The sequence below is a fragment of the Canis lupus genome, chromosome 28 (genome assembly GCF_048164855.1).
Source record: "Canis lupus baileyi chromosome 28, mCanLup2.hap1, whole genome shotgun sequence".
In the NCBI taxonomy this organism is placed as follows: domain Eukaryota; kingdom Metazoa; phylum Chordata; class Mammalia; order Carnivora; family Canidae; genus Canis; species Canis lupus.
The window spans coordinates 28675498-28691894 of NC_132865.1; the positions used below are offsets into that span (position 1 = coordinate 28675498).

Here is a 16397-nt window from a genome sequence, read left to right on the forward strand (position 1 = left end):
TTAGTAATTTGCCAAAAATGAAACCACCAAATTCTATTAAAGAAAAAAAAGAAAAAAACAACTTTGTTATTAGCCAATGTAAAAAACAAATTATTTTAAGGATTTATTTTGAAATGGGTTCCTTAGGCCCAATACACATATGAAATAGATTTTCTCACTCTGGTTTAGCTCTGATTTTTAAAGCACTGGACAGACCTTTATAATGTACAGAATTAAGCAAAATTTAAAAATTAAACTAGTATCTAGTCAGGACAACTAGTACTCTCCCTGGAAGAGTGAATGCCATTCTGAAGGCTGATTACTCAATTTATACAGGCGTTTTTATTCTAAGTTCCCTGGAATAAAGTATTTTTTTTTTCCTGTTACTCTCTTAGAACTATGCTGCCCACTACTTTTCCATCCAAAAAACTGTGGCAATATAAATGTGTGACAGTAACATCATAGATACTACTTGGGATTCATTAGAAATTTCTTTTAAAGGCCTACCATTGAATATTGAGATGTTATTACTATTAAGTTACTTCGCCACACCTCACAACTGTTGAAATTGTCCACTATGAGAAATTTAATATTTTGTCTTTTGAAATGATTCCAATAAAACTGATTAAAAAAATAAGACAATCAAAGTTTGCATTTAAATTAATAATTGTAGGGATGCCTGGGTGGCTCAGCGGTTGAGCTTCTGCCTTCGACCCAGGGTGTTATCCCGGGGTCCCGTGATCAAGTCCTGCATCGGGCTCCCTGTACGAAGCCTGCTTCTCTCTCTGCCTCTCTCTGTGTCTCTCATGAATAAATAAATAAAATCTTTTTTAAAAAATTAATAATTGTGACATAGATTTACTATTTCCAGCAAAGCTTGGACTTAAAAAATAACTCTGCCACTTCATACTATTTTTTAAGAAAATGACTTTTTAAATATACTCTATATATTTTACTACATTCAAAATGGGAAATAGATGGGTTACTGCTTACTAATTTAATTGAACATATTCTTTGACTATATTAGATACTATATTTGAAAATATATTCCAAAAAATGTTCACAATATTAGTATGAAGGAAATAACGAAAATCTGACATCATCTCACAGACCAACACTGGAAATACTGACTGCTATATTTAATACAAGAGAAACCTGAGGAAAGTTCACAACCAACAATGGTTTTCAAAGAAAAAATTCTTTTTTTTTTTCAAAGAAAAAAATTCTTAAATTAGTAAAGATTAAACTTTCCTAGTCATGAAGATCTCACACATACACACACAGTTATGAAGATCTCACACATACACACACAGATTGTGGTAATCTGATCACAAAATTATTGGCTAAAAATAAAGGTACTTGTAGGGTTTCACACTGACAAGGAGGTCCTTGTGATATAAAACTCTAAAAAGCTTAATAAAAATGAACAGGCCAGCCAGTATAACATATATGTTAGAGTAAAATATCTTTTAAGTTATTTTTTAAGTTGCTAAAAATATCCTTTTATTTATTATTTCAACCAAACACTTATTGAATGTCTACATTGTGAAAAACACTGATACATTCATTCTAAAAGAAAGCCTACAGTTAAAGAGACACAAAACACAGGGAAGTGAATAAATTCCACATGGGGAAAGAGCAAGAGAGCTGTGTTGAAGAAGAAGGTAACCAGTTTCAAAGTTTTAATTTAGAATGTTGGCACTGAAATCTGCACTCAGTAAGTCCATACCTGGATGTGAAAGTGGAAAATCAGACCAGGTAGAAAGTTTTTAAAGTTCATTCCTCATAATCAGGTTTTTGCAAAATAACACTCCTAATTTATGTTGAATATTTTTATTTTACCATCACAAATGCTAAATTTTGCAGTTACCTACTAAGTTCCTAACTTACCTGTATCACAATAATTCAGAGGTTAGCAAACTAAAGGGCAAAGAGTAAACAACTCAAGCTTTGCAAGCCAAACAGTATCGAGTCGTTGTCACTCATCTTGTTTTTTTTTTTAAACAACTCTTTAAAAAGCTATTAGCTTAGAGGTTCTTTCAAAGAAAACAGGGCATAAACTGGATATGATCTCTGGGCTACAGTACGTCCACCTTGTTTTAACTGGTTATCTAATCTGTACTAAATTCCTAAAAAAAGAAAGCCAATTTTCTCTGGGGAATGGGAAAACAAATCCTGCCAACTGTTACCTATGGGGCTGGACCAGGCCCAAACTCTTCGGTGGGAGACTTTTATTAGGTGTCTTTTCAATTATTTTTTTAAATCGTAAATTTTACTACTTCACATCTGTATTACTGATTTTGTCAAAGTAAGCTTAAATTACATTAAAATGTGTTCCATTAGTCACAACTGCTATCAAACAGACAGCTTTGGCTAATAAGCAGAGATCTTACTAAAGAGCTGTCCACTATTACTGCTACCACCTGTACTTCTTAAATATATTGGATAAGTGGCCAGCTTTCTGCAGTTTATCAAACGGTAACCACTTATTTTTCCAGCAGTTTTAGCTGAATGTTTTTTTCCTTAGCTCCATGAAAGTACTTTAAGCAGCTTCTAAAGGCAAGGCTTCATTTTGGGTCCTAGTAAGAAGAAAGCTATAGGAAACTTTCAGAGTTTCAAAGTAAGATAAGGTCAACACATTTCAAACTAGTAGAGCTTTGATTGTAACTGGAAATATTTAAAAATATGTTCTGCTAAATTTAAGATAGATTCTTAATTGCTAGCTATGTGGAATACCAATCAGGGCAATCTACCTTGGTAGGGAAGAGGAACCAAAGTTCCACTTACTGAGGATGGAAAATAACAACTGAAAACTTACTTTCACATTTTACTTCAAACTGGCTATAATGAGACATAATCTCTTGTCACAGTTTATGTTCAAATAATTGCTTTAACAGTTTATTTATAATTTAGAAACTGGTCAGGTATATAGTGAAATTTTACTATATTCTTTAAAGATATGCAACCTTTGAAACAAATGATGTGAAATGTAATGTTTCCCTCATAGTCAAAGAACTTTCCCTTTTTGGAAAGGGAAAAAAATAACATCAATATGTAAATATGTAAAGTGATTTAAAAAAAATCAATGAATATAATGAAGCATACTCTTAACAACAGATCTACAGACTTTTTACCCACAGCATTAACTTAGAAACACAATCTGGGGAGGCCATTTAACATAAGGTTGAAGTGAACCCATGAGGTATCTAAACTTTAATCCGAGCCCAGGCACTTATCAGCTATGTGAAAGTAGCCAAATTACTTATACTCTGAATTGTTTTCTTATCTACTAAAAGGAAATAAAGATACAGTGCCTAAAACACATTAAGTATTCAATCAATGATAGTTACATTAGTCAATACAACTTAACCTGCCTCTTTAAAATGTAAATTAATCACCAAACACATGATATAATTTCAAACCTACCTCAAATCTTAAGAATATAAACTCATCTTCTTTAATCTCTTACTTTGTCAGTGACCTCATGAGATCATGTAATTTCTTTAACCCTGACTCTCTTGGTAAAATGGGGATAATACCTGCTGGTCTTTATCAATTGTCAAGATTTTTTAAAATCTACCAAGTTAATTACAAAGTGCTGTTAGGAAGTATAGGAATAAAGCCTTTTATCTTTAGTTCTCTTTTTTTACTTGAAAACTAAAATACAGAAATAATTTAAAAGATCTTCCTTAGAATTTTAAAATCACTTGTTATTTCTCAGCCTTATGATATAGATCAATTGCTTTTCTAGTACCTCATAGAAAATCTGAACAAGAAATTCATGACTACTACTCTGACTTGAGACATTTTAATACAACCCAATTATAGCCAGTGTTTCACAAAGAAACTTAAGATCCATTTTTACTTTCTTTCAAAGAAAGACTCTATAAATATCCCAGAAGTCCAATTAGAAAGGAAAAGGCATAATTCACCAATAAAAGCACTTTCATACAAAGAAAAACAAAAACTGTTTTCCATTAAGAACCTGAGGTACTTCAAACTCCAGAACTCACTTCTGTATTAAAAAGTCTTTAATGCTTACGTATACTTTCTTCAAATAACTTCAAAAATATTATCGTACTTTTCAAAAAAGTATACCCTACACGTATCTAACCACAAGGGTGTCACAAAATAATATAAGTGGTACCCAGTTAACCTAATTATTTCATCAAATGTAATTCTTTGTTCCCTAATTCTAGCAGATAACCCAATCCGTTAATTCAGTACTTGCAGGTAACCCAATCCACTAATTCAATACTTAATAAATGCCTACTATGTGCCAGACACAGTGCCAGTCACTGGAGACAAAAAGATGAAGAACATGGACTCTGACCTGGAACACTTCCCAGGTCTAGTGTGGAAGACACATATACCCTACCATTTGATAGGTACTGTAAATGGAAGTCCAAACAAAGCAAAACAAGCACTCTAGCACAAAGAGCAAGCAGGGAAGCCAGTAACTGGGGAATCAGAAGAGACTTCACGAAGGGACAGATAGATCCATCTGTGTGTATATATATGTGTCTGTAGATTATACATACAAAGACTGAGATCATGAAAGAAAATATTCAGAAAATATTTATATTCTTAGAAAACAGTGAGTTCTATTTCCTTCCTCAAATTAGGTGGAGAAAGTTGACCAAACAGGAGGCAGAGAAGGAAATGGAGCAATTTTTAAGGGCACTCATATAATAAATGTACCCACTGTTGTGAAGCTGCGCTAATAACTCTTAACATGACAGTGGCACAGACTTGAACTTTAAGAAGACTGCTGAGTGGCAATATAGAATTACTGGTTAGAAAATCATTCCAATAGGAAGAGATAATGAAAACCTTAACGAGGGCAATGATGGCAGGGACAGAAAATAAAATTCAAAATATTTTTTACTTTCCTGTTTCTCTATTCCACTTTTCTAATAAACGTAGCTAAGAATTTATTTCCCTATATATACAAGCAGACAAACTCAAACTTCATTTTTCCAATTTATTTTTCAAATTTATATGCACAAATTACATGGCATCTTTAACAGTACCATTTAAACCTGAATTTTCCAATCAACTTAATCATATTACTCTAAGGAACTTTAGAGAACTAATTTTAATACCTAGAGGATGAACATTTACTTCTCAAATTACTATAAAAATTATCCCTTAAGAAACAGAGCACTAAAAAAAAAAAAACAAAAAAAAAAACAGAGCACTAGAAAATAGAATATACTACTACAGAAGGCCAACAACCTGTTTTAAAGTATCCTCAGATTTACTTGAATTAGATTTAAGTATACAAAACAATTTAAATCATTAGCCAAAAAATTAAACACTTTTCCAGACAAAAGATTCATTTTTGTTATTTTATATTAAAGTCAGATGGAGGAATTTAATTTTAAAAATATATTATACAATCAATTAAAAACTTTTTAATTAAACAATTATTTCGGCTAGGTCAGTACACGTAACTATAAATGCTTACATAACTTTAATCTAACTAATTACTTCAGATACTTCACTAATAATTCTAGTTTTCATTAACCTGCTTTAAAAGGTCAATTTTTTAAAATTTTCTCTTCTACCTAGGTTCATGTGATCATGAGTAATTCAAATTCTTGTACAACTCATCTCTAAGATTTCTGATAATTTTCAATTTTTCTCTCCAATAAACCCAGTTTTCAACATTCCATAGTGTTAGCACTCTTCAAAAGGTAAATATGTGCCCTGGTTACAGATAATTATTTTTTATATTATAGAAAAATAATTGGTAAAAACCTACTCATTAGTACTAACAAGGAGGAGGAGGATAATATAGCCTTACTGGCATCAAATTTAAAACTTCTCCTTAAATAGCACATGAATATACATTTAAATATAACAACTTAATTAATACAAAGCATAAGACTTTCTATTTAAACATCACATTAAAATGCATCTTTTATATTTTTGTCCCAACATAAGGAAACTTTTATGATACAATTTAAACACTGGGTTCAATAAATGTTTTTTAAAAAATAATGGTTTTCTGACACTCTCAAAGCTATGTTTTGTTTTTTACAAGTTCAATCTTATGCAGAATTCCAATATATAAAACAGATAAAAAGCATAGCACAGCTCTGGTTGCTGCAGGGGAGGGATCAAGAGTACCCTCCCCTGGTTTTCCCTAGCACCTCTGTGGAATGCCAAAAAAACAATCTTCTAAGCCCCTGTGACAAATAATTATAAAATATCTGTTAACCAAGTAGAACAAGAGGATTCTTACTGGTTGCAATTCTCAAACATTTACGTTCCATTAAAATTCCTTGAAAACAGAGGATGAACAAATTAAGTCAGAGAATCTTCATAACTACATCCTTGTCTTAGGAAGTCATTTTACATTATAATACATAAAATATGAAATCAAGTAGCAAAAAAATTCAATTACTTAAAATTTAAAAGAATTTCCCAAGCTTATCTGATCATGAAGACCTTTCTGGGAAAAGATCTACTATACTTCATAATACCAGAATTCCTAAAAAAAAAAAAAAAAAAAAATTGGAAAACTCAAAAAAAGTTGGAAACACAGCCATAAGAGATGTTAACCAAGATTACTGTAAGGGCCCAAATATAACACAATACTATACATTTCTTTTAAAACTTGCACTGCAATTCAAAACAATGATCTTCCTCTATTTTCCATTTATACGTTCTTTCACAACCTTTAGGTGGAAAGTAAATTTGTTACTAAGATCATAAAGTTAGATTACATAAGTATGAAATGAATTTTTTCATTCTTTTATGAACAGCCAAACATTCATGGATTTTATCACCCGTTTTTATTCTTTCTCATTTATTTATTCCCTCCCAAAACAAGCTAGGAATGTAGATCAACAGATAGAGGGGGTGGGTAAGGGGAAATGACCAAGAGGTAGTTCAGGTTGAACATAACCGTGGTTCTCCACACTCCCAAAAACAATTCTGCATACCACAAATTGGGAACTACTTCTCAAATTTTCCCTACAACTCTTAAGGCCTACAATAATATTTGGTTCCTTGCTATTTTACAGTTTAAAAAAAAACCCAGAGGTTAAGATTTTATGGTACATTTTTCATATACTTTTTTTAAAGCAAAACAAAAGCAGTTTCATTGCAGAATATTCTCTCAAGAAACTGGTTAAGAACGAAAGTTCATTTTTAAAAAATTTATAGTAATTTATAGTAATTTATTACTATAATAAATAAATGGATGCAGAAATGGTATCTAGAGACCAAAGAGACCAAAGAATACTTTTGTTTTTCAATGTTTAAATTATACCTGTATACCAATTCACAAGATAATCCATGAAGAATCCAAACACAAAAGAACCCAAAAGTCACCCCTAACCGGATTTGGTGACATTCTCCAAGCCTACAATATAGAAGGCAAGCAGATTTATAAATCTTCTATTCCCTATGTTACCTGATTATATTAAAACTTTAATTATCAATGAAATTCAAATTGGAATACTTTGTAAAAGAGAAAACACTACATTTAGCCAAAAATTTCAGGCATAAACTAGTCCTCTCCCACAAATGTGTAGCTAATTACACTTGTCATTTGCTTTGGCTATGAAGATACGGCAGCGACATTGCAAGATAATCTAACCATGCCACAAACAATGTTCATCTTCAAATCTTTGTATTTCACAATCTAGTTTCAGCCACCTAGAATTTCTAAAGAATTCTCCTGTACCACAAACCTGCAACCGTTGTTACTCACTATTATGCAGGCACACTAGATTAATACATGTTATGGTTAGCCTTATTCAATTAAAATATCTATTTGAAAAACCAATTAATACTAATGTAAGTTTAAGTTCCTAAATATGGGACTGTCAGACTTACCTGATTTGTCTGGCTACTTAAGTATGGCTCAAAATCATCATCATTTACAGCATCTTTTTGATGAATCGAACCGTTTTGTACTGAAACTAAAAAATATGTTTATATTAGATGTGTGGTAATTATCTTTATGAAACTGACAGAATAACCTAACATTTTCAATATTTTTCAACCAACTCAGAAAAAGTTATCCTGAGTTGTTGTTCTCATTTAAAAAATCCTCTTAAAAATTTAACTTAATTTAGATACAAATATTTATGTGCCACCAAAAACTTACAAATCTTGTATATACCCAAGAATACATAACCTATATATACACTTTCCATTACCAAAAACATAATGTAAATATCTCAATTTCAACGTTGTAGTAAGCAGTTAAATTGCTGGAAGGGTTCCCTAATGCTATATTTGAATCTAAAATAACCACTTCAAATAGTCTTGTAGATAACAGATTGCTGAATGTTCTCTACCTTTGTTAAATCTCCATTATTTAGTACCAGAAAGGTAAATAAAGAATGAAATAACTTTCCTTGGTAACTAAAGTTGGAGTAAATGTCTTAAATATTTCCAGTTAAAGGAAGTAACTAAGATTCATTGAAGCAGTTGTCACAATGAATAAAGTACAAAAAATCTAAATAAAAAGGCCCCATATTCTAAACCAAAAAATTATGAAGACTTTCACTTGAAAGTACAAACGAAATTAAGACACTAAAGATAACCATGATTATTCTTCCAACACATAAGACCAGAGAATAATTTATAATGCCATATTTGTTCAGAGATCATTTCCAAAAATGCCTTATAAAATTGTTTTTCTCTGAATGCTATCTCAGAGTGCTTTTGAGCATAGACAGACTAGCAGTAAGGTCCTGAGTTTGAAACCCAAGTCTACACTGAGAAGCTGGGTGATCTATAGTTAGTGACTTAGCCTCTCTAACTCTACTTCTCTGTTCAAGGAGATTATTAACAGTACCTGCTTCATTTCATCTGAGGATTCAAAGACAGTATTCAATAATCTTGGCTATTATTATTACATAAAATATTATAAGATCCAAAAGAAGACTAAAAATTACTTTAGGACCACATAAACAGAAGTTTAACAAGGCTAAAACTTGATATGATGACACTGTCTAAATACACTATTCTACATTTGAAACACATGTGAGATGAAAAAAGCTCAGAGTTTCTTATCGATGTTGACTAATCCCTGAGGGGGGAAAACAACAACAACAACAACAACAACAACAACAAAAAACCCTTTCAGTATCTGAAAATTTATTGCTTAAAAATACAGTGTCACAAAGTTACTATAAATTAAGGCTGGGAACAATGGATTTAAGTTGTGTGTTCCTCTATAGCATCGTTACACTTTTATTTTCCCGAATTTTCCAAGAGTTTAGATCACCAAAAATGTAACCTTATAAGCGGACAATGGCATGGAAGCAAAGATAGGTGAAATCCCTTAATTCTTTGCCACCTACTGAGTAGCAACCATCACTCAAAGAAATACTACTACTCTGTGAAGCCTTCAAAGTAGACCTCTTACGATACTATATTGCCTTCAAATATCACCGGAGGAACATGAAGGTCACCTTGATCTTGGCTCCACTGAGATGGTTTAACTGTATCTGGTAAGGATTGAAAGAGTCAGGGTTGAGCTAAACTAAATGTGCTTGCTACAAATTTAAATATGTAACACCCACTAGCAACAAAAATAAAGAGGAGGATACCTTAGGTTATTTCTGGTGGGCTAATCATTTCCGCCTAGGAGATTCTAACATACCTGTTGTCCTTTACCACTGGCTTTACCACCCCTTTATCAAAGGTGGTTATGCATGGTCTATACCTCTTGAAAAAAATCTTCACTACACTACTAGACTATGACACTAGTACATATTACTAGAAAACAGCTCTCTATTTCAAAATTATAACTAGCTATTTCTTGTATTCATTAGATTCTCAGAAACTTAGTCCATGCTGCTAATACAGTAAAAAGTACCCACTTAAAATCTATCTAAATCTACATTACAGTGCTATTCTTACTCATTTCCTCTGTTCTATTTTCTCTTCTATTTCTAAGATGCCGAGACTAAGAACAAAATATTCTCATGCACTAAGTATACAGTCTACAGTCTGTGCATAAGTGATGCATAAATATGTCTAAAAAGTCCTAAAAGATTATTCAAGGAGTATGTCAATCTAAGGAAAAAATATTTAATTAAAAGTATTTCATGAATACTGACAAGCAATTTGCATTAAATTAGAATGTAAGAAGCTAGCCCTTGAGTTTCAGAATCATACCTTTCCTTAAGAAATTCAACTGTCTTAAAGACTTCAGTTTTTGAACATTACTTAATGACAATCTAATGTTTTGGATACTGAACGCTATTAAATAGTAAAGAAATCCAAGCCAGTTCCATAGTCTGTATAAGTTCTTCAGGGAAAAAAGAACAGATGACTTACATGATTCTTCGCCTGTTTCCTCTGCTCTATGAAGCAGAGTCAAATCAAGATAGAACATGGGCCTTAGGAGCCAGGTGATTCTTTGCTCTGGTCCTGACTACATCAAGTTAGGAAAGTCAACAGATCTGTGCATCATGTTTTCCCACCTATAAAAACAGCGACAATACCATATACCCTCTATCTCCTTATAGGAATGTTTTGAGGATTAATAATAAAATGAAGCCTAAAATGACAATAAAGTGCTTTGCAATCATTTCCATAGGGAGTGTGGGGAGAGGATACAAAACTACATTTTTCCACTACTTTTCTGAAACACTAAAATAGAGCCAAATTCAACCTAATTCTTTAAACTGCAGTTTTACCAAACAATTCTGTCCCTCTGTTGGGAAAGGATGGGGGAAGGGGGAGGGGAAAGACAAATTCCTTTCCATATATTTGTCTATTTATACACTTATGGCACAGGAGGAAGCTGGTAGCAAGGCTGCTAGGAGTACAGGATCTGACACTTTTATCTGTGGTGCCTGCAGGGAAAGGAGAGGTACCCTTTTATTCCAGCAAGCAAAAATTCTACTTATTAATAAATAACTGATATAAAGTCAGTTTTAAATTATGAACCAATAAAAACAAATAATTAACTAATAGTTAAATAATTATCCTTAAATTCCTACTGTCCTTCTACTACCCTAGCCAAGATAATAAAGAGTTCTAATATTTAACATAAGGAATATTAATTAAAAAGAACTCAAACTTACAAAGAAAGTAAACCTAGAATTATTATTTATACTATGAAAGCATTTTTGTCTTACAAAGAGATTGATATAGAATCCCCTTCAAATTTTGGCTCTGTTAGTGAACTTAAATCCTTAAGTATATACAGAAAAAAACTTAGAAAATCAAAGACACTAAGACAGGTGTTAGGCTCACTGTCAAATGAAGATAATTCAGAAAAGAAATCCAGCACCTCTGAAATTAAGTCAGCTGAGAAGGATTATGCTTTCAGAACTTTGACAACTCCTCAGCGCCATGTATCTTTCATGTTTGAGAAGTTGAATTCAAGTTTAATACTCATTCTTAGAATACTCAGGATGTAGTTCAGGAAAAATAACTTTGCTTTCTGCTTCACAAAAGTAAACAGTAACTGTAAAACAATTTTACTAGCTTGAAAACCAAGTCAGCTAAGGCACAGTAGTTTTTCTCAAAGACACACATAGCTACTGGTATCAGTTCACTGGAGGTGCTGCCTTCGCCTTGTAATTCTCCCTGCAGGGGCATAAAAATACAAGTGATGTATATGTGTATTTGTGCAGTATCTACCATTTTAAAGCATCTTAAATGATTACCAATACTTTTAGGCCAGCAGAGTTTTTCCCTCCTGCAACAGTCTCCCTGTACCTTAAAAATAGATAAGGTGAGGAAGGTGAAAATAAATCCAGCAAATAAAATGGCAACTAGAGCAGTGGACTACTATAATTGTAATTCCTCATAACATACAATAGGATTTACAGCTAGAATTATCACTTTTATTTTATAGACAGAGGGGAAATTCTGACCAAAAGGTGCAAAGTGTTCAAGCTCACTTGGCAAGTCAGTAGCCACAGAAGTATTAGAACACGGGTCTCCTAGGAATCCCAGTCCATCGTTCTATCCATGGATAAAACTATGAATGGAACAATAAGGGTGAAATAAAGAAAACTCTTGGAATAAAGAGCTATCCAAATAAATACTTTGTGTGTGTCCAAATACATCTAAAAGAGGTTACACTGATGGTTCAATGAAATTTTAATAACCAAAAAAAAAAAAAAACTTATTTACATCAATATGCAATACTGTCACAGATAATTTGTATCTACGATATGCAATACTGTCATAGATAATTCATATCTATAATATCAAAAATATTGCTAGGACATACCTTCATGAAATGACTATATTGCAATCAAACTTACAGTAATGGCTTACAATGCTGTGGATGCTTTATTTTTTTGTTTTGTCAAACAAGTAAGTACTTCACTGAACTTGCATACTTACCTTAAAGCAGGTAACACAAAACACTTAGCATTTCAAATAGCCTTGCAAAGTGCCACCTCCCCACAGATCTAGGATAAAATAATTTATGCTAGGCAATAATGACCACAGATTCATATATCTCCAAGTCTATATACTTCCTCATGAGCAGACTAGCGAAAAAAAAAAAATTAATGGATCATTCTTTTCGAATTTACAAATATTTAACACATTTAAATAAACAATATCAAATACTGAAGTTTATGCTTACAACAGAAAAAGAATTCTAAAATTAAACTTTAAACTCTAAAAATTAAAATTCTAAATGTGCATATACTCCGCAAAAATACATCTTTAATCAAAACAAACGAAATAAATTCACGCTACCTGATGCAGTGCCATCTATCTGGTATGTACAAATTCTCAAACTGTACTACAACTCAAAGAAAATTAACTGAGTTGAGTACTCAGAATCTATTCTTTTCAAATTTGCAACAGCAAATAAAAGCCCTAAGAATATAAAGAGCACCAATAAAGACCTTGAACTTCCATCTCAAAAGCTACTGTACATCTTATTTTCTAGGTAATACTTTACTACTGAAATAAAAAACAGGAAGCAAAATTCTATTTAGTCTAATTTCAAGCCCTATTACAAAACGTTATAAATATATAATTCACTGTAATGTTAACTGGCACTATCCCAAGAAAGCAGTTATTGTTCTATACTTACTAATATCACATGATTAATGCCAACGTTTCAGTCAGTTGACTGTATCGTTCCATGTTAATATAGACACAAAATACACTATTTTTTAAAAATACATTGCTTTCAATAGTTGTGTGTTTTTAGACTAAAGAGTAAAACACATAACCAGAGCAGAAACCTCACAAATTATTTCCTTCCCAGTCCTTTCTAAAATACCAGACTGAGTCACACCTTGCAATCAGGACTACACAGCAAGATGACATGCCTGTTCATTTTTGATCTCTCTCGTGTTCCTGCCTCATTATAACTGACTCCACTAAGTGATTAACAGTACAATTTCCACTAATGTGACATGTAACACAGCTGGAGTTGTATTTCCCAACGTAACCCAGCAGTGTCGAACAAAATGTCCACTTATCTGCAGGCATTTGTAGAAATTTTTGTGGTAGAAGTTACATAATACAGATCAATTGCAAAATTAAAGAAATGTCACCACATTCGTAATACCTCCTCAACTGAAACACACAAACTAACAAAACTGTTTCTTGTACCACTTTGGTTTCTATAAAAAAAAAAAAAAAAAAGTGCCTTCAAAAGCAAGGAACCACCGAAGTTTAAGATAGCATTTGGCTCTGCTCTGTCCACGATGAAGATTTCTCTAAACATACATTTCAAAACATATTAAAAAAAAAAAAAAAAACTGGAGCAAAAACAAACAAAAAAGCCCTGGCAAAGTTTAAAACTGACATCAAACGAACGTTGGGAAATAAGATTAAAATATTCAAACTCACCTTTATTTCCTTGCCCTTTAGGTCTCTGCGCAGCAAGACGAAAGGTGTGGTAATGAGAAGAGGAAAAAAAAAAAAAAAAAGGAGGGGGGGAGGAGAGAGAAAGTGTGTTAATCAAAGACATTATCAAAGGCAAGTTATTTTCAACAACCCGCGTAGGAGTAAAACCCCCCACATCCTCCACAGCCTCCAATTTCCCAACCGCCCCCGGTCTTTAAACCTCCTACCCGCCCCTCGAAATCCGTCTGCCGGAGCTCGCCGGGCCTCAGCCCCACGCCCGCCGCCCTCGGATGCGCCCCAAGGCCCCCGGGAGCGGCCGCTCCCCCACCCTCCGCGGCCCCGCGGCCCCGCGGCCCCGCGGCCCGGCTCGCCCGGCTCGGCCGCAGGCTCCGGGGCAGGGCGCTCGCCCCGGCCCGGGCGGCAGGACCGCAGCAACTTGCGCCCGAGGCACCGTTATGGGGCCGGCAGCGGCGGCGACGGGGAGGAGCCGAAGCCCCACGCGAGGGTGGAGCTCCAGGGCTCGGGCCTTCGCCGAGCCTGAGGCCTCTGCTCCCTCACCTGATCCACGCTAGTGGCTGACATTCTTCACCGCAACCCGAGAGCCGCCGCCGCCGCCGCCGCCGCCGCCGCCGCCGCCTGGGCCTCTCCCCGAGCACTCACAGCAGTCGGCTGCCGCCCTCCGCCGAGTGACTGATCCAGCCGCCGCCGCCGCCGCCGCCGCTCGCCGAGAAGCCAGAAAGAGGGCCTCGCGCTCGGGCGTCCGCGGAACGGGCCCCTCCGGTCGGCGTGCAGGCTCCTCTCCCCCTCTCGCTCTTCGCTCCTCGGGTCCACAATGGCGGACAGACGCCCTGGTCTCACTTCCGCTCCGAGCCTCCCTGACCTTCCGCTCTCCACTCTGACGTCCCTGCTCCCCTCGCTCTTCCTCCCCCGCCCGCTACCGACCTCGGCTCCGCCTGCGCATCGCCACGTCACCGGAGACGGGGCCCGCCGGCCGCCCCGGGCGCATGCGCCGGCGGGGGAGCGCGCCTGTGCCGCGGCGGGCGCCACCCTCCAGGGACGCCTCCGGCGCGGCTCCTTCTGCGCGGCTCGCTGGAGGCCGCGGGAAGCGGGAAGCGGGCCGGAGCGCTCGGGGCAGGAAGTGGGCGCGGGCGCGGGCGCGGGCGGGGGCGGCGGCCGCCCGGGGGCAGAGCGGAGCCCAAGGCGCGGTGCGGGCGGCGCCCTCCTGCTGGCGCAGCGGACGCTGAGCCTCTTCGCAGCGTCTGAGCCGCCGCCGCCCCTTCCCCCCCCCCCCCCCCCGGGAGAGCGAGCAGCGGCGGCCGGGCCTCCGCCAGAGCCTCCGGGGCCGTCCAGGCAGGGCCACGTGGGCGGCCGGGTGAGTCAGGCGCCCTGGGGACGGAGTTGCTGGGCCTCCCGCACGAGCCAGCACGTGCCCCGAAAGTGGCTGCCTGGGAGCCCTGGCACCGATGGGCAGGGCAGGTGGCCCGCAGGTGTCCTCAGCGACCCCAGGCACGCGGTCGGAATTCCGCAGAGCGCCTGCGTCACCCCCGGAGTGCAGGGATCGCCCAGTTCCCGCGCTGGTGTTCCCGCCCCCGCCCCCGCCCGTAGCGCTCAGTTTGGCGAATAAAGTTCTCCCGAGAAAGACACACATGGTTACAGGACGTTTTTCAGTCGCAGAAGTTAGTTTCAAAAGCACTGGCGAAGTTGCTGTCTTGCAGGTCGGCAGAAACAAAGCAGCCGATTTGCAACATTTCGAAAGTTTTGTGGCAACAACATCCTTGCAATAAAGGCGAAGATTCCTTGCCTAACAGGTGTGACGTGGTCTCTCGGTAATTCAGAAGACTAAATGCTTAAAGCTATCAAATGAGGGAAAATTGAGAAAGTAGGAAATTGTTGAATTATGGGATTCATTTTGTAGGTCACGATGCGGTGGTCCTTTAGAAGGGCCGAGAAATAGGGGATCCCTGGGTGGCGCAGCGGTTTGGCGCCTGCCTTTGGCCCAGGGCGCAATCCTGGAGACCCGGGATCGAATCCCACGTCGGGCTCCCGGTGCATGGAGCCTGCTTCTCCCTCTGCCTGTGTCTCTGCCTCTCTCTCTCTCTCTCTCTCTCTCTCTCTCTCTGTGACTATCATAAATAAATAAATAAATAAATAAATAAATAAATAAAAAGAAGGGCCGAGAAATAGAGCTGGAACTTAACGGGGAGGGTCCACTGCTGTGTATCAATCCTCGATAAGCATTTTTCAGACCAGGTCGGCTTCAGACCTGTCATTCCGCCAGTCTCAGACTCAGCGGGATTTTCGGCTCAGACTGGGCCCTCTTGCCGCCTCCCGGGACCTCTCCCACCCTCCTGTTCTTACTCTGGGTCTCTCCGTCCTGCGCATCCTCCACTCGAGGACAGAACTTTATTTTTTTTATTTTTTATTTATTTATTTATTTATTTATTTATTTTTGAGGACAGAACTTTATGCTGTGAGAGAGGTTGGTGCTACAGGCTGTGAGGGGGGAAACCGCGTACAGGAGGAAGCTTGTGAAATCTTGCAGGCCTTGTCCTTCATTATCTTTGTTAAAAACCGTGGCTTTGGAATCCCAACCTGAGTCTGAATTCTGG

The 16397-nt window shown here is 37.1% G+C and overlaps 1 protein-coding gene across 10 annotated transcripts in view; it reads right to left on the bottom strand.

Moving 5' to 3' along the window:
• YTHDF3 (YTH N6-methyladenosine RNA binding protein F3) overlaps window positions 1-14708 on the bottom strand; it is a 40238-nt gene extending 25530 nt beyond the window's left edge. Inside the window, exons 1-4 of one of the 10 annotated variants that reach the window (XM_072804489.1) lie at window positions 14347-14619; window positions 13792-13816; window positions 10291-10436; window positions 7831-7916 (exon numbers count right to left, since the gene is read on the bottom strand). In XM_072804489.1, the coding sequence (XP_072660590.1) occupies window positions 7831-7916; window positions 10291-10348 (144 nt within the window). In that variant the 5' untranslated portion in view covers window positions 10349-10436; window positions 13792-13816; window positions 14347-14619. Of the gene's footprint in view, window positions 1-6391; window positions 6479-7830; window positions 7917-10290; window positions 10437-11251; window positions 11551-11867; window positions 11888-12318; window positions 12338-13791; window positions 13821-14015; window positions 14081-14346 lie in introns of those variants that run through there. The other 9 variants (XM_072804492.1, XM_072804491.1, XM_072804496.1 and 6 more) reach the window with 9 other exon arrangements.
• Between the last annotated feature and the right edge of the window lie 1689 nt (window positions 14709-16397).